This window comes from Aotus nancymaae, unplaced genomic scaffold, assembly GCF_030222135.1.
Source record: "Aotus nancymaae isolate 86718 unplaced genomic scaffold, 86718_ANA_hifiasm-v0.15.2.pri h1tg000016l, whole genome shotgun sequence".
Classification (NCBI taxonomy): domain Eukaryota; kingdom Metazoa; phylum Chordata; class Mammalia; order Primates; family Aotidae; genus Aotus; species Aotus nancymaae.
This window is the reverse complement of record NW_026988428.1, coordinates 55,176,829-55,197,793: the sequence shown is the minus strand read 5'-3', so window position 1 is coordinate 55,197,793 and position 20,965 is coordinate 55,176,829. Positions and strand designations below refer to the sequence as shown.

Below are 20,965 nucleotides of genomic sequence, written 5' to 3'. Positions count from 1 at the left end.
ATTGTATCTGGCAGCATTCTGTAAATGGAAATGCTGTGCAAATAATAATTATTAACTCTCACGCTTATTTTAATATAGGGAGCCCTAGTTCTTACTTCGAAGGTTATCATGATATTCCAGTGCTTGGGAGAATGAACTCTCAGGTGAAGGTATTTTTAGGAGAATCTTTTAGTGTAAAGTGCGAAACATGACACATTTTAACACTAAAATAGATGAAACTCATAAATATATACACCTACTATGTACTCACAAAAATTTTTAAAAATTAAAGGAAACTCCAGAATTTTAACATTTGTGAATAACTAGGTACCCCACATACCATATTCATAGAACAAAATACAATTCTATGTGTGTGCATTTTTAAAATCTTATTTTAGAAAATTAAGTATTTAATAGATAATTACTATCTATTCACTCCATAAGCAGTGAAGCAGCACTTACATAATTGTGTCAAATTTCACTCTACTCATATTCACACATTAACCAACAGGTGTATTGTAAATATTGAGCTTTTGCCATTTGGTCCTTTACAAAATGTGAATTTTTTACTAGATCTTTACCATTTTCAGAGGAATTTAATCACTGCTACATGTCCATTAATTGTGCTCATTATTGTGAGATCCATTTCTACTGGTTTTTTCAAGAACTATCAGTGAAAACAAATGGAAACTGTAGCAGTTGGTAGATTATTGAATGTGGATTTTTTTTTTTTTTGAAGCTGTTTACAGAAATTCAGAGAGAGGGGTGAAGTGGGTGAAATGATGTCTTTATGATCCCCTTCCCTCCTCACTCCCACAGACCCATCTAGCCAGTGTCACTGTCTTGGAGAGAACCTAGGTTGTTTGACTTAAAGCCCAATATTCCTTCTACCATATAAGTAAAAAGAATCATTTCATTGTATATCTCTGCTATGTACTCATAGGATGTCACTAAATTATCCAGAATCCTAGAGTGCAAGGCATATAATTGGAACACACCCTAAAAACAAAAACTATGAAAAATCCTGCCTTTTAATTTCATAGTTGCTGCTCATACAACATATAAGTTACCCTAGAAAATTCATCAAGTTATTACTTCATCCAGCCAAGGGAGCTAATAAGAATTGTTTTTTCCTACTATTCTGGATTGTTTTGTAGATGAAATGAGGGAATATGTATGTGTATGTGTGTTAGTTTTGTGTTGCCACAACAAAATAACACAGACTGGATGATTTATAAAGAAAAGAAATTTATTACTCACAGTTCTGGAGACTGAGAAGTCCAACCTCAAGGTGCTAGCATCTGGTGAGGGCCTTCTTGCTGCATCACCCCATGGTGGAAAGCACAAGAATAAGAAAGTGCACACATGAGAGACAGATGGAACTTGTACCCTGAAGTCTTTCTTTAATCAGCCTTAATCCATTCATGGCTAGAGCCCTTATGACCTAAATAGCTCCCAGGAGGCCTCACCTCCCTTTGGAATTAGGGATTCAAATTTGAAAATTTTGAAATTGAAATTGAAAATAAATTTTCAACATATGCTTTTGGGGGTACCCATTGAAATCATAGCAATGTATGTGCTTCAAAAAACAAAGATTTTTGGGATCCAATAGGTCAAATATAGCTCCACATTGGGTAAATCATGCTAACTTCCTAAGTTTTGGTTTCTTAAATGGTAAAACAGAGGTACCAATATCTAATTCAGCAGATTACTGTGAGAAGTATGAGATACCACATGTAAAGGACCTGGTACCTTGCTTAGCATTTAGCCCTCTAAATAGTAGCTATGATATCATTTTGTTGTTGATAAGAGAGTTAGGAATTTGTAGGAAAAAAAACTTAGTTCAAGACCTCAATTCTGCCCATTACATTTTGTGGAACCTCAGACCAGTCCTCTTTTTTCTTTTTGCTGCTGCTGCTTCACCTTTTTAAACCTGTAACATAGATGTAATAACACAATCTAAGTCTTCAGATAAAAACCTCTAGTATAGTTCCTGGCACATAGGCTGCTATATAAATGTATTTTAATATAAATTTAAAGTATATACCTCATCCAAGTTGTAAGTATTAGTGTCTTTATTCATCCACAGACATGACAACCCTGAGTTAGATTATGTTTCTGATTTTACATTTTCCAAATAACTTAGTCTTTACGAAGTTATTCATTGTTTTTTTGTAGTATATGCTTAAAAGTCAAGTACTTGAACAAACTGGCTCTGTTTACCAGCCTTATAGCTTTATGCTAGTTAATAAAGAGGCCAGGAATGTACTGCAGGTTTCAGAAATCTGGCTGCTGTTTCTTTAACTCTGCAACTTAGACAGAAGACTTCTGTTTCTTTATGAGCACACTACACTGAATATTTTGTCTAGCTGCAGGGGAAAAGCTTTGTCATGGACTTTGCAGACAATAGCCTTAAAAGTAAAATGGTCTGCTTTTGGTGCCTGGAGGTTCAGGGGCCTATTGTTAGTGCACAATGGATTTCTATTGCTGCATTCCTGCTTTGCAAAGGTTTGTTAGCTTTTAATGACTGACAGTACTCTATTGCAAATACCACATTGGCTGCGCCCTGTTTACATGCTACTCAAGAATTTTTGTAGAGTGCTGAAAAAAAGAAACAGGGGTGTCTGTTTGACCTACTCTGATAAGGTTTAAGAAATAATTTCACTCTCAAACTGTTTACTGGAAATGTAGAAATGTTGGAAATTCTTGCAAAAGTATTTTAAAGTTACTTTTAAAGCCTCAATGAAGAGAAATACTGGTTACAATATGAAGATAATTACTCTTTTATTACTCCTAGAATTGCTGTTAATATTCTGAAATAATATAGAAATTGGGATGTTTTTTAAAAATTCAAAGTAAATTATTCCGTATTAGTTCTTAAATGTGAAAAATAGAGCTATGTATTTTATTCCAAAGGAAAAAATTCATTTTTCATTTATTCAACTTCATTCATTCATTTCAAATTCATTCCATAGGTAAATGCGCATGTATTATTTGTTGTAAGTGTATATACATATTTGCACATATGTATATATGTATACATATAGACTATGTAAAAGAGTAATCATTCAGAGCTTTTCACCATTTTATTTTCCACAAGTTTCTGACATGTGAGACAAAAGTGTTCCATAATGTTATATTTTTTTTCCATGGAAAATTGCATCTCTGCTTTGTTGAAAACTCCACACAGGCTTTGTGACTGCTAGCTGATTGCTGTAAAGATGGGGCCCTGGAAAAAGTAGATAGCATTAGCTAAACATGATAAAGAAAACTCTTTAAAATGTATTTTACTGTGGGGAAAATTAACCAGTTTCTAATAATATTATGGTGTCTAGGCCAGACGGTCCCTTTGATAAGTTAACACGTACTCCCTTTATGCTCCTAGTGGGGGGTAAACAAATGCCTGAACAAACACAAATACACATAAACACCAATGTGGAGAATGGCAGTGTATGTCTTAGATCTATATAATAAGTGTGGGTATTGTTATTTAGATGGAGCATACTGGGACACTTATCTTTTAGTACATTCCATTTTCTAAGTGAATGCAGTGCTAATCGTGGGATTGAAAGCCATTGTAATTGTGTACCCATCTAAATGCTGACAAGAATATACAATTATATTGTTTGAAACTGAGTTTAATGTTTGGGAGTTTTTATTAGCATTTATATTTACTTATACATTAAAATTCAACACAAAACGAAAGGTCAAAAACTATGTTATATGTAGACACAAATACCAGACTACAGCAGACCTTGCTTTCTAAAATGTGTGTGCCCTGTCCCAATACAGGGCATTTTAAAAGAGTATGATACAAATCTGAAATAAGCAAATAATAGGTTTCCATTATAGGCATTTCTCACTTCTCTAGATTTTGCAATCTTTTTAAAGCTTCTTTTATACCAACTTTTTTTTTTAATGTTCGAGATACTGGCAAATCTTGCCACCGTGTGCTTACCACCACACGATGTTAAACACATATTATAAAGTGGATGTAATTGTAAACACACAGAGGGATATAATTACATGTAGCAGATTTAAGAGCTAATTCTTTGCCTTTTTTTACTCTGCATTTTATCAACATAATTATTTTTTGACTGCAGACTAACACCCTGAAATTGACAAGCATCCATTATAGCAAGAATTTGTTCACCAAATTGAAAAACAATGAACTGCAAGGTTTATGTGTACCCATTGTCATAAAGAATTAGTATGGCTTTGTTCCGCAAGAGGAAAAAGCTAATGATTTTGAAACAGCAGGTGACAAAACACATTCTTTTTTTCCACCCCTGTTATCAGTTTTTTGATGAAGCCATTATGAAGTGCGCTGGGATAGGAATGGCCTTATTTTTAGCAGATAGACTTTTAATGAGCTCCATTGTAAGGAGAGTCATGTTGATTTGCTTACTTCTTTTTTTCTTTACTTAGAAACCCCCAGTATTGAAAAGCTACTCTCAAAGGACTGGAAAGACAAGCTTCTTGCAATGGGATCGGGGAACTTTGGCGAAATAAAAGGTAATATAGCGTGATTATTTTGATCCAAAATGTACCAATGAAGTTGATATTCAGGAATATTAATGGTGATAAAGTATTTTTGCCCTCACCCCCTTCTGCTTCTTGTGTTCTCTGTGTTTGGGGTTTCTTCTTTCAATATTGAAGGAGGATGTAGCAGGGTTCTTTTATTCTTTTTTCTTTGTGCCTTATAGAATAAATGATACGTTGTTTTCATAGAATCACCCCACTATACCTCTAACAGGCTTTGATTTTCATAATTTAAAAAATTTATTTATTTTATAAGTAATAATGTACCTACAGCAAGGTTAAAAACTGTATCTTATAAGATGATTTTGTACATTTTACATATAGGAAATATGGGTGTGTATGACCTACATTTAAAACCAGAAATGATGAATGGGAGAGCATAATAAAAGGTTGTTTTATACCAATCAGGGTAACAATTTGTTTGGTTTTATTTGAATCAACAAATATCCAGCTAAAAAATTCTATAAAAATATTCATATCTTAATAAACTTCTAATAACAAGGGGGAGAAGATTTAATTTCCTCATATAAAGTAAAAGCAAATTATCCTTTCAATTAATTTAAAAGTATGTTTTCTCAAAACATTAGGCAATCTGTAATTTCCTGTTTGTGGCTAGTGGGACACTTAAGATTCTGAGTTCTTTTTTTTTTGAGATGGAATCTGAGTACTACAGTAGGATTAATTTTGAAAAAGTCAAGATACTTAGTCATCAGTATAAAATATTTAGTTATATATTACTGTGTACATTTTTGGTAGAGACTGAATATATATTTAAAACATCACCAGACTTATATTAATATACATGTAGAAATATAAGTATAAATAACTTTTTTGCATATGTGTGTCTGTGCAAGTGTTTTCACAATGAGATAAGCAATTGTCTCTCTTAAGGCTTTACTCCATCAGTGTATCCTGGAACAAGGCAAAACATCGGTCTTAAATGTTTGGCCTATGTGACATTAACATCTGGATGTCTAGAAACTTCCAGAAAATGTTTGACTGAATATTTCAGTTTTCATGCAGATCATTTGGAATTATATATATTTAGGCTATGATTACTTGTGAAAAGATGATGAGAAAATGAATTGGTGCTAATCAACAAATTCAGTAACCAAAATCTACAATGGAATCAAATTCAAATGAATTAGAATCAATATGCCTTAAAGAGCTTGAAGACAAAGTTTAAGGAGAACTGAGAAGTTTCATCTTCAGAGGCAGCAGGTCCTTTATATTATTTTGATGGATTTTAACCCATTTACCCCTGAGGCATAAGATGCATTCTCCAAGGTTTTTTATTCTCCTCTGACCTGGGTAATAACTCAGAGTAGAGCTGAGAAGACTGCCTTTTCCAAGCCTTCTGATCTCATTCCAATGGAGGACAAACATTTTTTCCCTCCCTTGTTTTCCTTCACAAGTCAAACTTAAAAGCAGCAACAGCAGTGATGACAAGCTTAGAGGAAAGCTCAGCTGTCCCTTTCAGGCTTGCCTTGGGGGTTAGTTTAGGAAGCTACAGTACAATCACAAAAGAAGTTTCTGTCTTTAATTTTGAGTTTTTTAAGCTTCACATTCAGAGTACAAGTTAGGTGATTGTCCTCTGGTTCTGTTCAAAAAACTGTTTTCTGATGCATTTTAAAAGCAACTGTAGGTCTTTCTTCTGTTCAGGGCATGGTTATTAGGTGCTCAGCTCAGGTTTGGCAGTAAACCTGGAAAATAGCACTGGGTTACTTTTCCTACTGACTGCCCATGACAGTTGCAATTACTATCCATTGTTCATAGGTGGTAGAAAGTGGAGAGGATACAATAGTGTGTTGCCCTATGGGGGTAAATGAATTTGACTTAAAGGTTCTTGGGGGGTCAGGCACAAAGATTATGTAGTGCCCAGGAATGTAGTTTTCCTGCCACTTCAGAAGTTAGATAAGAACAATGACTTAGTTGTTTGGGCAGCTATTTTTTGAGGCAAATAAAGATGTAAGTCTCCTGTTCTCATATACTTGTCTAAATGACGGAGGGAAGGATATGTAAATTTTTTTATCTGAAACTATGAATATATTGAATTATTAGATTATTAAGGTTAATTTAAAATAATGTATTTAAATAGAACCTTTGCAGATGTTAGGATGTTTACAGCCCTTACAGTATTCACAGAGCCTTGGTGTGCCTGGAAACTTTTCTCCTCCATTTATATTAGCCACTTTTCATTTAATTTTTAATTAGTTCCAGGAGATATGTGAGTGAATGAGTGTGTGTGCGTGTGTGTGTGTGTGCCCTTTTCTGAATATTTCATACTATAGCCAAGTGAGGACAGAGCTTTATTTTAAGTGCGGTTTTTAAATTGCTATCAGTGAATTAGTTTCAGAGCATTTGGACAAATATTACGATCATAGCTTGGAAGAGTTTAGAGAAGTGTTTCTTACTATTAATATTCAAAAAGTAAAAATGATGAACTTTTTAAAATAGGAAAAGTAAATAGCATTTGATTTGGAGAGTTTAGCTATCAATAGATAGTTGTCATAGCCACTTAAAGTCAATCTCATTTTTCAAGAAACAATGTGAATTAGTAAAGATCACCTACTTCTAAGAGCATGAAGTTATTTTTCATGTTATATTATTTTACCTGTTAGAATTTATATTATTTTATGCTCTGGTACTTTCGAAATGTGAATTAGGTTTTAAAGTCACATTACAAACAATCCTCTAGCAAACACCTAAAAAGGACACTTAATCTGGTTTTGCAGAACAAAACAGTTTGAATGAGAGGTTCTGCCAGCAGCAGTCCATATATGCTATAGACCGATTAGCTGCCCAAAGGAATCATTTGTTTCTTCTTTAATTATCAGTCACATAATGTAACTAGCCAGTGTACAGAGTCTTTTGCCCTTATCTATATCAGAAGCACTGAGTAACAATAATGTGAAAGGTGAAGAAACATTTTTTAGTCTCATAGTTATTGAGTAGGGAGTGGAAACAATGCCTGTACTCCAGTTGGCAACCAGTAGTCACACACAGTTTCAGCTTGCATGGAACTCCATTACACAGAAGGTCATTGCATTGATACCTCACCTGAGGAGAGTATCTGGGGATCCATGGCGGATTTAACTAATCTAAGCAGGTCATTTGTTTTTCAACAAAGTGATTGTAAAATTTGTATTTTGCTGACTTAATATTTATTTGTAGAATTATAACACAAATATCTGCATGCAAAATACTCTCAATTGTTTTTATCTTGATAGGCTTATAAAAGCAGAACAGTGTACGGGAGGTCACTTTAAAAAATTCTAGACAAGTTTCTCTACCTGCCTTATTTTAAGAATTTTTTAGAGCCTGATTCGTTTCCCCTTAGCATTTATGATGAATTCTTCTGACTCTGGTTACAGTGCATTAATTTAGGCCCATAAAATGTTGAATCTGTTTTTAACTTAAGTGCTGGGGGCATTTGATACAATGCAACAATTGATTCTTTTGCATGGCTCAAATTTTGTGTATTCTAGAAGACGGGCTGTAAAGGCAAACACCAAACACTTTTAGAACTGCCAATAAGGGATTCAAGGAGATAATCCATTCAGCAATACTATAGCCTTTCAGAGCTCATGAATTAAAGACATATGCAATGTAGATTCAGTGTGGATTAAAGTAGATAATCTTTTATGTGGCATGTAAACGTTTGAGATAGAAGATATATAGAGTCAGTAAGTGGCTTGAAAGGGATAATTATGTCTAAATAACATTAGATGATTTGAAAAAGCAGGCTTGAAATAGGAATCAGATCCCAGGTAAAAAATCTAGTAAGGGATCCTATAGGTTTTATAAATTAAAAACATGGAAACTAACATTTCAGCATTTCAATATATAAGGGTTTCTATCACTTCGAAAGTTGCTTCAAACATGTTCTTTTAAAATCTAGTAAAGATTTAAGAATCACGTGGTTTACAGATAGTAATCTTGTGATCATTACATTTGTACATTAACCTAAAACATGTCTATCTGTACATTTTTACAAAGGGGTTGGAAATGTTGATTATTTCTGAGAGAACTGTTGGATCTGGAATTTGTTCAATACAAGAGTCAGCCATAAGGAAGGTACACAACATGTAGTCATTTACTTCTAAATAAAGTAAATGTTTAATGTTTTTAATCTACTAAGCTTGTTTTATAGTTCCTCTGTGTAGTTTCTTATGAGTAATGTTTTCACTTTTTGTAAAAACTATTTCCCAAGAACTAAAGAAAGACCGCTGGCATGTAGAATATAAGTTTTCAAAGTAAGTTTGGCGATGTCTATAAAAGCAAAGAGTAACTTCATTTTCTATAAACCAGTGACTTGCTCTCTCATGATGCCAGTGTCCTCATGCCAGTGTGTAAATACGACTGGTGATCGTAAGAAAAGGATAGGCCACTATATCTCAGTTGATCTGTATATTGATAGTCCAGTCCACAATTAGGAAGTTTTATATACTTTGTACTTTTTAAAGTACTTAATAATGTGTGTTTTAAACATAAAGTTAATCAAATGCTAAACTCTTACATATTTAATCTGGGCTTTATATTGGAAAAAATGTTCCCCTCAACATTTTTCTCATTTTAAAAAATGACTTATTGAAGAAGTGTAAAGATTCTAAATTAAGATAATTATAAACACATTATCTGTTTTCTTGTAGATATGAATTCCAAAGCTTGTTTAAATACTCTACAGAATATTGGGTAATGCAATTAACCTAAAACCTTTTCCTGTTTGGTACTAAAATTTACTAGGAAAGTATGGTGTAGCCAAAGTGATTTGACGTTACATGGGCTGATTCTTCCAAGTACTTGTGGAAATTGGGCTACCACTTTTGATTTATTTCCTCATCTACTCAGTTTTAGCAAGTTGACAATTATGATTTATTGCCTGCTACTTAGTGAACATCTTTTTACAGGCACAATGTAAACATCTTTCTTCTAAAATTATTGTGACAAAGTTATTTAATTCTGATTTTTACATATAAAGAAATTGAGATTCAGAAATTAAATATCTAAAACCACTTACTCTAGTTGTGGCAGAGTCAAGAATTGAACTTAACTTCTCACTGCCTTTAAGACATGTGTTTTTTATGTAATGCTTAGCAGCCTGTCTTCAACAGAGTTCGACTGGGTTATCTCTAGAATCCTTTAAAACTGGGAAACGTTTCTGGACCTACTAAACCTGGATGAAGAACTTCTATAATTTGCAACCAAGGTAGTCTGTCCTTAGATCTGTCTCTAGCACACACACACTCAGTTTTGTACTGTTAGTCTGTTTACACATTGACCTGCTCCATGTAGACTTCCTAATATTCTGTTGACTCAAAGTTTGGAATGTAATACGTATTTGAGGAATAAATGACAAGTGAAAAATGCCATGTTTTGGGATAACTATTACTGACTGCATTCCAAATGCAACAGATTTAATGTTATGTTTAAAAATAATGGTTTTTATATTTCAAGTACAATAAGTAAGTGGATGGAATAGTCTTGGAAAAAGTTCCTAAAATTGCTGTCTCCATTAAAAGGTAACATTTTGTAATAAGATGTTTTATAGAGCAATACTTTTTTAAGAAGGTAACAAGAATAACCCTTGTACTCACTACAGAAATTATAATGCATACGTCTCTTTCATAATGTCCCAGAAACAAAACATCCACCACGGGGCAACAGTGGTGAAGACTATAGCTACTTGTTAATTATTTCATTCAGTCTAATGGTGTCACCCTTCAAATGCAAAGTTTTCTATATTAGATATATTTAAATCCAAGTCAAGGCCCACTTTTTAGGATACTGAAGCAAAAACAACAACACTATCTTGTCAAAAGAAATCATGCACATATTTTTAAAAAGGTAGGAATACTTACAGTATTGGCAGTGTACAAAAGGATATCAGTTAATTTATACTCAGTCATGTAATAAACTATGGTATTCCTTACATAATTTTAATTAATACCAACTTCTGAGGGATATCTATATTGCAGTAAAGAATATATAGCTAAATTTTATCAAAGTCTGATTAAATTCTTTCTTAATGTCAAGGACCAATTAATAGATGTTTGCACATAGGATAACCTAACACCAAATACTCCTTTTTTGAGCTGTAACAGTGCCATTTTCATTCAGCCTTTTTGATGAGGGGAGGTCTGCCTTTTCTCTCTTATTGGATAAGAGTGCTGCTGAAAGAAACTTTATTTACAAATTTAGAATAACTTAGTTTTTATTTATCATATTTTCAGTTTATTCAACAAAAGGTGTTATCTGTTTTGCTATGCGGTAGCTCTGGAGCTATAATGGTAGCAACTACCATTAGTATTTAGTAGACAGATTCCTGACCTCCTAGAGCTTATAGCCTAGTATTAGTTCTTTATCAGGCAGAATATTAAAAGGTAACACAATGATTTGTAGATGTTTTAAGTGGAATACCAGTTGAAAGCACCATTTCCATATAAAGAAATTAAACCAAGTAAAGTCTCATCCAAATTGTAAACTGGAGGTCTAACAAACACAAATAATAAAACAAAGAAAACAGCTTGGCAAAGATTTTCACTTTGAAGCAAAGAATTAAATTTTTGGTAAGTTTGTTGAGGGAAGAAATGTAATTAGTTTACTTTTAGCTCTAAAATTCTGGGACATTCTTTTCTATAGTGAGTTTACTTTTACTTTTTCTTTATTTGGACAATAGTTTCCAATGGTTCACTTTGATTTTGATGATTTGATTTCAAGCCATTTATCTACTTCATTTGGGTGGAGTAAAACAATATTGGGAAAATAGCAATTTCCATGTATTTTTTTATTATTATTTCAATGTTTTTGAGATCATCTTTAATTCAAGCATCCTGATTGGGGTTATTCCTGCGCATAAAATTGTAAAGTATCAGCTAATCAAGGACTTTTCTTTGTTCTTAAGTTTATTTATTTTATTCATTCAATAAGTGGTAATATATCTGTATAAAGGTGTCCACCATGTGTTAGACATTATTCTGTAGATGCTGGAAATACAGTGTTGAACAAAACAAATTATAATAGTATCCTATTATCATAAAGCTTATATTCTACTGGGGGATACAATAAATAAATAACTATATCAATAAGAATCTAACATATAATACTAACTACTATAGTATAAAAATTGGGTGATATGATAGAAGGTGAGCTGTGATGGGTTTTATAATTTCAGTGGTCAGCCAAGGCCCTCCAGGGAGCTGGCCTTTCAGTTACTACCTCGGATGGATTTGACTCTATTTATTTTTTATCTCTTTCATTTAAATTTAAGCTATCTGAAGGCACGCATTCTTTTCTGGCTTGTACTTGCAGTACCCTCAACACTTAAACACAGTATGAGGCACATGGGAGGTGCCCTGTGAACATATGCTGAATGAATTAAAGAAAAAAGCTAGTCATTTAAAAAGGATGATTTTGCTCCACCAGGGGAAATTGGCAATATCTGGAGACATCTAGGGGCATTATAACTAAGGGTGAGGATCCTACCTGCATCTAGATGATGGAGGCAAGACAACTTCCCATGAAAATTGTCTGGCCTAAATGTCAACTGTGCTGAGGTTGACAATCTGATCTGGGGGAAGAGTTTTCTGAGGATAACAGTTAACATTCACAGGTCCTATGGTGGGAGCAAGTTTGCATATTGGTATTAGAGGAACCCAAAGAAGCATATTTGCAAAAGAGGAAATGGGAAGAGATGATGCCAGGGAAGAAGGCAAGGGCCACACCATTCAGGGCTTTGTAAGGGTAGAAGTTTGCATGTTATTCAATGTGCAGAATAAAGCTTTGAAACAGTTTTATACAGACATATGACATGACTTGATTTACCTTTCTAAGCAAACGTTTGTTTGGAGAATGAATTTTAGTAAGGGAACAAGTAGAAATAGAGACAGTGGCTAGAAAGCAATTGTTGTAGTAAAGGCAGGAGATGATAGTCACCTGGGTTAAGGAGTAATAGTGGAAACAAAGATGTAGATACTGATTTATAATATGGTCTAGGGTTGATCAATTTCCAATGAATTATATAGAGAAGATGAAGTAGACAAAAAATGAACACCCGGATTTTGACTAAGCAATGTATGGTTTATGTATTAGTCCACTTTCATGCTGCTGATAAAGACGTACCTGAGACTGGGCAATTTACAAAAGAAAGGAGTCAATTGGACTTACAGTTCTACATGGCTGGGAAGGCCTCACAATCCTGGCGGAAGGTGAAAGGCATGTCTCACAAGGTGGCAGACAAGAGAAGAAAACTAGTACAGGAAAACTCCCCTTTATAAAACCATCAGATTTCATGAGACTTATTCACTATCATGAGAATAGCACGGAAAGACCTACCGAGACTTATTCACGATCATGAAAATAGCATGGGAAAGACCCACCTCCATGATTAAATTACCTCCCAGCAGGTGCCTCCCACAACATGTGGGAATTGTGGGAGCTAAATTCAAGATGAGATTTGGGTGGGGACACAGTCAAACCATATCAGATCATGATGTCTTTTACTGAGCTGGCGATGACTGAAGCTGGTTCTCTTCTCTCATGACTTTGTCTCGTTATATTAAGGAATCTGACATGTACTGCTTCCATGGAATACAGAAGTATAAATGACTGCCATGCCTGCAGTTTTTAGGCAGGAGGAAGACTGAAACAGAATAATTTTGTGTCTTCAGTAATCTCTCATTCTAAGGGGATTGGAACAGAACTAGCATAGAACTAGCAAAACATACAAGAATGCAAGTAACTGAAACATGAAAATAAATTACTATTAGTCACACACAAGTGAACTCATGGCATTAGCTCTCTGACTCAGATGGAACAAGTTCATATATATATGACTGTGTCTCCATAGGGATATACACTATATAGACATAGATACATATTAGTTATGACTCTTAAAAACCTGAATCTAGGTGAATAAAGAGTAGCTCCTCTTTTTGTTGGGAGACCTCTGGAATATTCCAAGGATCTAGTTCATATTATTTTCACTTTTTTTAACATCAAAGATGTCTTATGACTCTTGCTACTTTTCTCCATTGTTCACAGACCACTTATTAACTCCTCCCTAACCACTTTGGGATGACTATGAAGAATGTGATAATTTAGAGATGAAGCCATGGGACGGGCTTCTTCATCTCAGTTTGGTACTTTCATAAAAACAGGGAAGATTTCTTTCACAAAAGTGTATTTTTTTTTTTTTTTTTGGCTCAACTCTCTTAAGCCAAAACTAGAATCCCTATGCATGTTTAAACTTGAGAATGGCTTAAAGAGTAGGGACTTTATTCTTTATGTCATTCATTAAACGGTATTAGATGATTTCTATATTCAGTGCATATGCTATTTGCCATTACCTATAGTAGGTGATGAGAATAGAAAAGTCCATCATTTATAGCTGCCTCTATTGCAGCTATCTCTCCTGACTTTGGGAGAAAAATGTGAACATAAGAAAATACAATGCAACAATTCAATACTATAATAAAGATCTACACATATGCTGTGTGGATTCCCAAAGAAGAGAACAACTGTTATCCGTGGAAATCAGGAAAAGAGCCACAAAAAACAAGGTGCGTGAGCTGGAACATGAAGAATGAATGTTTAGGGAGAGATTGGCCCAGGCAAGGCACTAGTTAAAGATGGCATCTGCAAGTGCTCAGAGTGGTGGTGGTGGTGGGGTAATGTTAGAACATTCAGTTTGGCTAGAATTTAGGATGCACAGAGGAAGTGGGAAGATTAGGTAATATTTTGAAGGACCTCATTAATTCATAATAATGACTTGACAATTTTTTTGAAGCCAATGGGGAGCAATTGAGGTCTTTAAACAGGGGAAGTGACAGGACTAGACTTTGACATGACATCACTTTATTATCTAGGAAGGTAATTTTGGTACCAGTTTTAGTGGATAGATTTGTACAGAGATCAATTGATGACAGGAAGTTCTGTTTTAAAAGTTCTATTTTAAAAATTTGCTACAGAAATTCATGAAAAAAGATGACAGAAATGGCAGTGAAGATAGAGAAAGGAGGCTGGAACAAGAGCTCTTTTTAAGTCAGTATAGCAGTATTTATGTTATGCTGTCATTTGTGTAAAAGGCATTCTTATGGGCTGAACTATGCACCTTCCCCATCTACCAACCCTAATTCACATTTTGAAGTCCTAATGCCTAGAACCTAAGAATATGAACGTATTTGAAGATAGGATCTTTACAAAGGGTATTAAATTAAAATGAGCTTATTATGGTGGGTCCTAGTCCAAGATGACTGGTATCCTTATAAGAACAGGAAATTTGGACAGAGATATGTACAGACTTACACAATGCGAACACAGAAGACAGACACCTACAAGCCAAGGAAAGAGTCCTGGAACAGATCAACCCTGCCAACAACTTAATCTTAGACTTCTAGCATCCAGAACTGTAAGGCAATTTCTGTCGTTTAAACCACGCAGTCTGTGGTACTTTGTTATATGGCAGCCCTGGCAAACTAATAGAGAAATATTATTGTATATGCATAAGTCTGTGTTGACACGAATAAGACACACAAAAGAATAATAATAGTGGTTACTTTTGAAGGGACAGTATTGGGAGGAGATCTTTTACTATATTCCTTCATCATCATTATTTACTAATATGAACATAATATTGAAAAATATAATTTTAATTAAAATTAAAGGAAAAACAAACCTATTTTGAGAAAAAATTACTGTGATTGGTTAATATGATCAATGTAGGGATGGGTAGTTGCTAAGGAAATTCAAGATGTTCTTAAATATTTTAGAATGCTGATTGGTGATAATGCTTTAAAATTACAGGAAAATGGTGAGTTTCACTCTATGCTTGTTGAATTTTGTGACTGAGATACACCCCCAGAGATACCCTATTCTGCATCTAAATATGGGTTACTAGGGCTGGGGGACAATCTTAGGGTTGGCACATATATTATTTCATTGACTATGAGACTATGTATGTTAGAACTCAGTAGGTTAAAATATGCAAAGCATTGCTGAAATATAGTGCTTAGAGGTTAAAGCATGTTAGTTCAAGGCCAGAAAATGTAAAGAATAGGACTGGGAAGAATATGGGCATTTATGGGTGGCAGGAGAGGAGTCAGTGAAAAAGATTGAGAAGAAAAGGTTAGCTAAGTAGGAGTTGAAATAGAATGAAATTGTGTCCGGGGAAGTCATGCAAAAATGCTTAAGATGCAACAAGATGGGCTGAAGGTTCAAAAAGTTTGAAATGAATGTGGACTATAAAATTAGAAATTTTGTTTTAAGTTTGAAATAAATCTTATTTACATCTTTATTACTAAGTGAAAACAAAAAAATTTTGTTAAACTTTCACATACTTAATGACAAAATGATATTTGTTAATTCTCATCACCAAATATATACAGTTGACTCTTGAACAGTACAGGTTAGAATTCCACAGGTCCACTTATATGTGGTTTTATTTTCCCAGCTAAACATAGATCCAAAATATAGTATTCGTAGAATGTGAAACCCCTTTGTAGAGGGCTGACTTAATTGGGTTCTGCAGGACCAATTGTAGGTGTTGAATATTCACTGATTTGCTTAAGCTTTTAAGTTATACTTTCACATGTTGAGGTGAAATACAATTCCTGAGTTCAAGTGATCCTCCCACCTCAGCCTTCCAGTAACTAGGATTACAGGAGCACACCACCATGCTCAACTAATTTTTAAAAAAATTTTGTAGAGATAGAGTCTTGCTGTGTTATCCAGGCTGGTCTTGAACTCTTGGCCTCAAATGATCCTTCTGCTGGACCTCCCAAAACATTGGAATTAACAGGCATAAGCCCCTGCACCCAGGCTTGGGCTAGATTTCTAAAAGCAGAATTATCCTTTGTAGGTTATGCGCATTCTAAGACATGATGTGTATTGCTATTCCTAGTGTGTATTTCTTGAAATGTGGTAGAAATTTACTGTTCTACTAACAATGTAGGAAGATGTTTATCTTGCTAGCATATGAATATTTTCATTAAGAAAATCTTCCCAGGATATATTTATGTTATTTAATATTAGGATATAATAGTCATGTGACTATTATTCATAGAGTTAATGTTCATTCATTCTAATGGAATCCAACTGTCTGAGGTATAATAAATTATTAGCAGCACATTATAGACCATCTGCCTTGAATAAGGATAGGCATTGTTAATAAGATAGAGTATGAGAAATGGTTACTGCCTTATTCACACATTTTCTTTTCTGGATATTTGTTGTCTAGCCTATATGTAAAATACATTAGAACCCTTATTTCTATTCCAAATGGGCATATAAAAATTATAAGCTACTAACTATAGCTGCTACCCTAAAATAGGACAAACTCTTTTAGCCTAAATTGGTAGGAGAAATGCACTGGGGTTAAGAAGGGTGACTGAGTTATAACAGATCCTTCTATCTAATTATGTATACAGGTGACAAATGCAGGAGTAAAACAGTGCTTAGTGTCTTATGTTTGAAGTGAAAATTGTAATTAAAGAGGGTATTCTCTCCTACTGGTAGTACTTTATATCATAGGGGCTTTGTCTATATTGTGAGTTTTGAAAGAAGGATTAAAAGTGATACTATCTCTGTTTCAGTGAACAGCACACATTTCTCTTATATTAAATATAAATTTTAACTTAATAAGATTAATTGGCATGTTTTAAATAAATTGAACATAATATTAAATGATTACATGACTTCTCCAAATCTTGGATTTATGCATAAGCTTACACGATGATAGTATGATGCCAATTTGCCAACCACATTGTCTCACAATTGGTGTATTTGTGTTCTCAAACTTGAATATTTGCTCAGTTAGCTATATTTTATTTTTGAAGATAGACTCTGAATTGGCATATGGGGAATACAGTCTAAAACTTGATTGGCTAAATAGATATTTGCTGTCTTGTAACATAGAATTCCTTAGTTTTAAATCTTTAAGTTTCTTTTTTTTTAAGAAATGGAGAATCATATCACTAATACTAATGCACTGACCTCTTAATAACTATAGCTATTAATTTTTTATGTCTTTGTCTTGCTTCTTTAATTAGATGAAAAACTATTATATTTAAGGCCAAGAACTGTACTTCGGACATTGTTTTATTTCCAGCAGGCCCTAGCATAGAACATTAAAAACAGTAGATGCTCAGCCAACATTTTTTAAATTTACTTATAAAGTAAAATTTTTGAAAAACTATAGATTATTACTAGTCATAAATGTAAAAACATTCAAAGTGTTTTCTCATTCTGGTACTTTGTTAGAAGTCCAGTGTTCTGTCTATTGTGCCAGAGAGCCAGGTTAATTATGGTACTTTGTAATCAGTAAATTGCCATCACTTTTTACTGTTGAGCGAAAATCTAAAAGAAGGTAGGTAATGTTTTTGTGTTTATTGAACTTTATATTTGGACTAGCTCTGCATACGACAGAGTCGTTTTCATTGAAATAATCACTTTTTCTCATTTATCTTGTCTATTTTATTGCCATATTATTTTTAGGGACTCCTGAGAGCTTAGCTGAGAAAGAAAGGCAACTCATGGGTATGATCAACCAGCTGACCAGTCTGCGAGAGCAGCTCTTGGCTGCCCACGATGAGCAGAAGAAACTAGCTGCCTCTCAGATTGAGAAACAGCGTCAGCAAATGGAGCTGGCCAAGCAGCAGCAAGAACAGGTGAGTAAGAACTAGCGATGCAATCTAATTATTCAGGCTTTGCTTTGCCTGCTACTTATAGGTCACTGTACTGGGTACACAACAATGAATAAGAGTCCCTTCCACCTCCCTAATTAAATAAATTAAAAGGCCAAAAAAAAAAAAACCCACCCACAGATAAAACCCAGATTTTAAGATGCTTATTAACTACTTTGGTGGTAAGTAGCCTAAAAGTAATTATAATCAAGGTAAATTCTGCTAAATCATGAGAAAAATACCGAAAAAGAACTATGGAGAGTCAAGAGAACATTTTCAACAAGAAACATTTTGAATGAATTCATTAGAGAGCTGACATTTGAGATGTGCTTTGAAGAACTGGTAGGCTTTAACAAGTAAAGTGAGTTTCCAGTTGGGGGCAGGAAGTTCAGTTACAAGGCTATTATAATACTTTAAATTTAAAAGGGTGAGAATCTAAATTTGTCAGGGTAACCATGGACAAAGAGAAAAAAGGAATAAACAGGTCGACAAGTTATGGTTAGAAGAATTCTTTGAGTAGGCAAAAGGGAAAGGAAAACTGTTGAGCCCAAATAGGGAGATTGAGAATGCCGTCACTAGAAACAGAGGCAGTCAGGAGAAGAGCAAGTTTGGAAAATAAAGTGGTTTTATGATGTTGAATTAAAGTTGCTGTCAGGCTGTCCAGTTGGAGGTATGTGAGAGACAGCTAGAAATACCAATCAGTACTTTGGAAGAGAGCTCAGTTGTTTCTTAGGTTATTTACAGAGAAATGGTGCTTTAAACTGCTGGAGGAGATAGCATTCATTCATTTATTTGACAAACAGTAATGTAGGGCTTCCTATGTGCCCGGCACTGTACTAACTAATTCTGAGGCTATCTCAGTTAACCAGAGAGACAAATCCCCTAAATTTTAGTGGAAAGAGAGAGACAGATAAAGGAACAGATAAATTAACAAGATGACATTATATAGTGATAAATAATTTGAAAAAATATAAACAGAGTAATAAGATAGATGTTGATTGCTATGACAAGGAGCATTGGCTCCTTAGATCAGGCAGCTGGATCTTTCTGAAGCTTTGGCAGTTAAGCTCAGATTTAAATGATATATAAGAGGCAGCCATGTTAATATCAGGGACAGGAGTGTTTTATGCAGAGGTGTGGCAGGCTTATAGGCCTTAAATTACAATGGTAATATTACAAGAAAGCAGAAAGGAACTAAAGGTAGGTCCTTGGGAGATACTGCCTTATATAACTGGCAGAGAAAAGAATATGAACATATGCAGAAAGAAACATATATGGAAGTGGGGCCAGGAGTGCAATGTATAGGAAACAAAATGGAGACTTTAAGAGATAATAGGGAGCAGTGTTTAATGCTACAGAAAAGTAGTTATTCTAATAATAAAATTGAAACAAGATTTGTCATTTAGATTCTCATTGTCGGCCTGAAGAGTGAGGCTTCTATGGCGTTTTAGTAGCCGAAATCAGACAATAAGAACTGGAAAATGTGTAGTAGGAAAATGGAGGCAATGCCTATGAACTATTAAAGAAATTGATAGTAAATGGAAGGTAAGATAGAGGGGAGGTGTCATAGTTTCAGCGTACGTAAAAGTATAGCTCTATTTTTAATGGCTAAGTTCTTTTCCTGTTCCATGTTCTAGACATATTCCACTGACCATCCCAAGTGGAGGATGGCCACTATTTAATATTTGCATGTCTATACATCCCAGCAAAACCTTCTAAACATCTTTCCAAGTGCAAGCTAGCAGGGTTGAATGACAGGAAGAAATACTCAGTTTATGTTTGAGAAGCTCCTTTTTTCCATCCCCTTATTTTCCTTTTACTCTTCTCTGCTTGGTGGTTTATGGTTTATCTCTGATTAAAAGTTGTTAGTTTTATTTTTAATGAAGTGCCTCATCACTTTCATTAAAGATGTTTTTGGCTTGTTTTTGGATATGGCCCATATGCCTCTTGCTTTACCCCTATGATGGAAGAGTTTGGAATGCTTGCCAGTAACAGTATAAAACAACACCACTCTTTCCTTGTCCTTAACTCTGAATCTTTCAGTCAGCTGAATTCTGGAGAATCCTAGGAGTCTCCAAATATGTAGCTTGGCTGGGGATATTTTTTGTAGATAATCTCTATTTGCTTTGGTGGGTCTGAGGAAACACATGTCCTGAAAGATCTAAGCAATGACTGATGGAGAGGAAGTTTCTTTCTTTTCTCTTTGACATTTTGACCCATCTCTGAATATCATGGAAGGATTCTAGAATCCTTTGATTCTAATAGTTTCCCAAGACCTGACATCCTCCTTGGAACTTAACAAACCCCTAAGTTCTTCAGGAATTTCTCTCCTGTGTCGGAGAGATGTCCTGCGGTGCTGCCTCCACAGCCTGGGAGAAGATCCTTGGTGATAGCCACAGGTCATGTATCTAGAGCCCATTCAGCTCTCCCAGCACTTCTCCACCATACAGGTATGCACAGTTACCACTCTGTGGTAGCATATTCATCCATGAAGGGCATTTAATACTTATTCTTTAAGGGTATGCAGGTGCATCTTCTCCTCTAAAATCTTTTTCTGATGCTCCTTGCAGCACTCTCTACTGAGTGTCAAATGTTCCCATTCTGTGCATTCTAATACTCCTGGTATATCTGTTACGAATGCCAGAGGACCTGTTTACTGACGAGCCTTTCCCCCAGATTCTGAGCTCCAGCCCACATTCATCTATTAGGCAAATATTCATTGACCACCAATTTGATGCCAGGTTTTGTTCTAGTTAGTGGGAATA

At 34.6% G+C, this 20,965-nt stretch overlaps 1 protein-coding gene across 10 annotated transcripts in view; it reads left to right on the top strand.

The window, feature by feature from the left end:
- The window catches only part of SOX5 (SRY-box transcription factor 5), a 1,022,042-nt gene that overhangs the window by 795,090 nt on the left and 205,987 nt on the right, over positions 1–20,965 (top strand). For all 10 annotated transcript variants that reach the window (XM_064377351.1, XM_012457140.3, XM_064377349.1 and 7 more), the window contains 2 exons: positions 4,408–4,494; positions 18,013–18,185. In XM_064377351.1, coding sequence (XP_064233421.1) covers positions 4,408–4,494; positions 18,013–18,185 — 260 coding nt within the window. The remainder of the gene's footprint in view (positions 1–4,407; positions 4,495–18,012; positions 18,186–20,965) is intronic.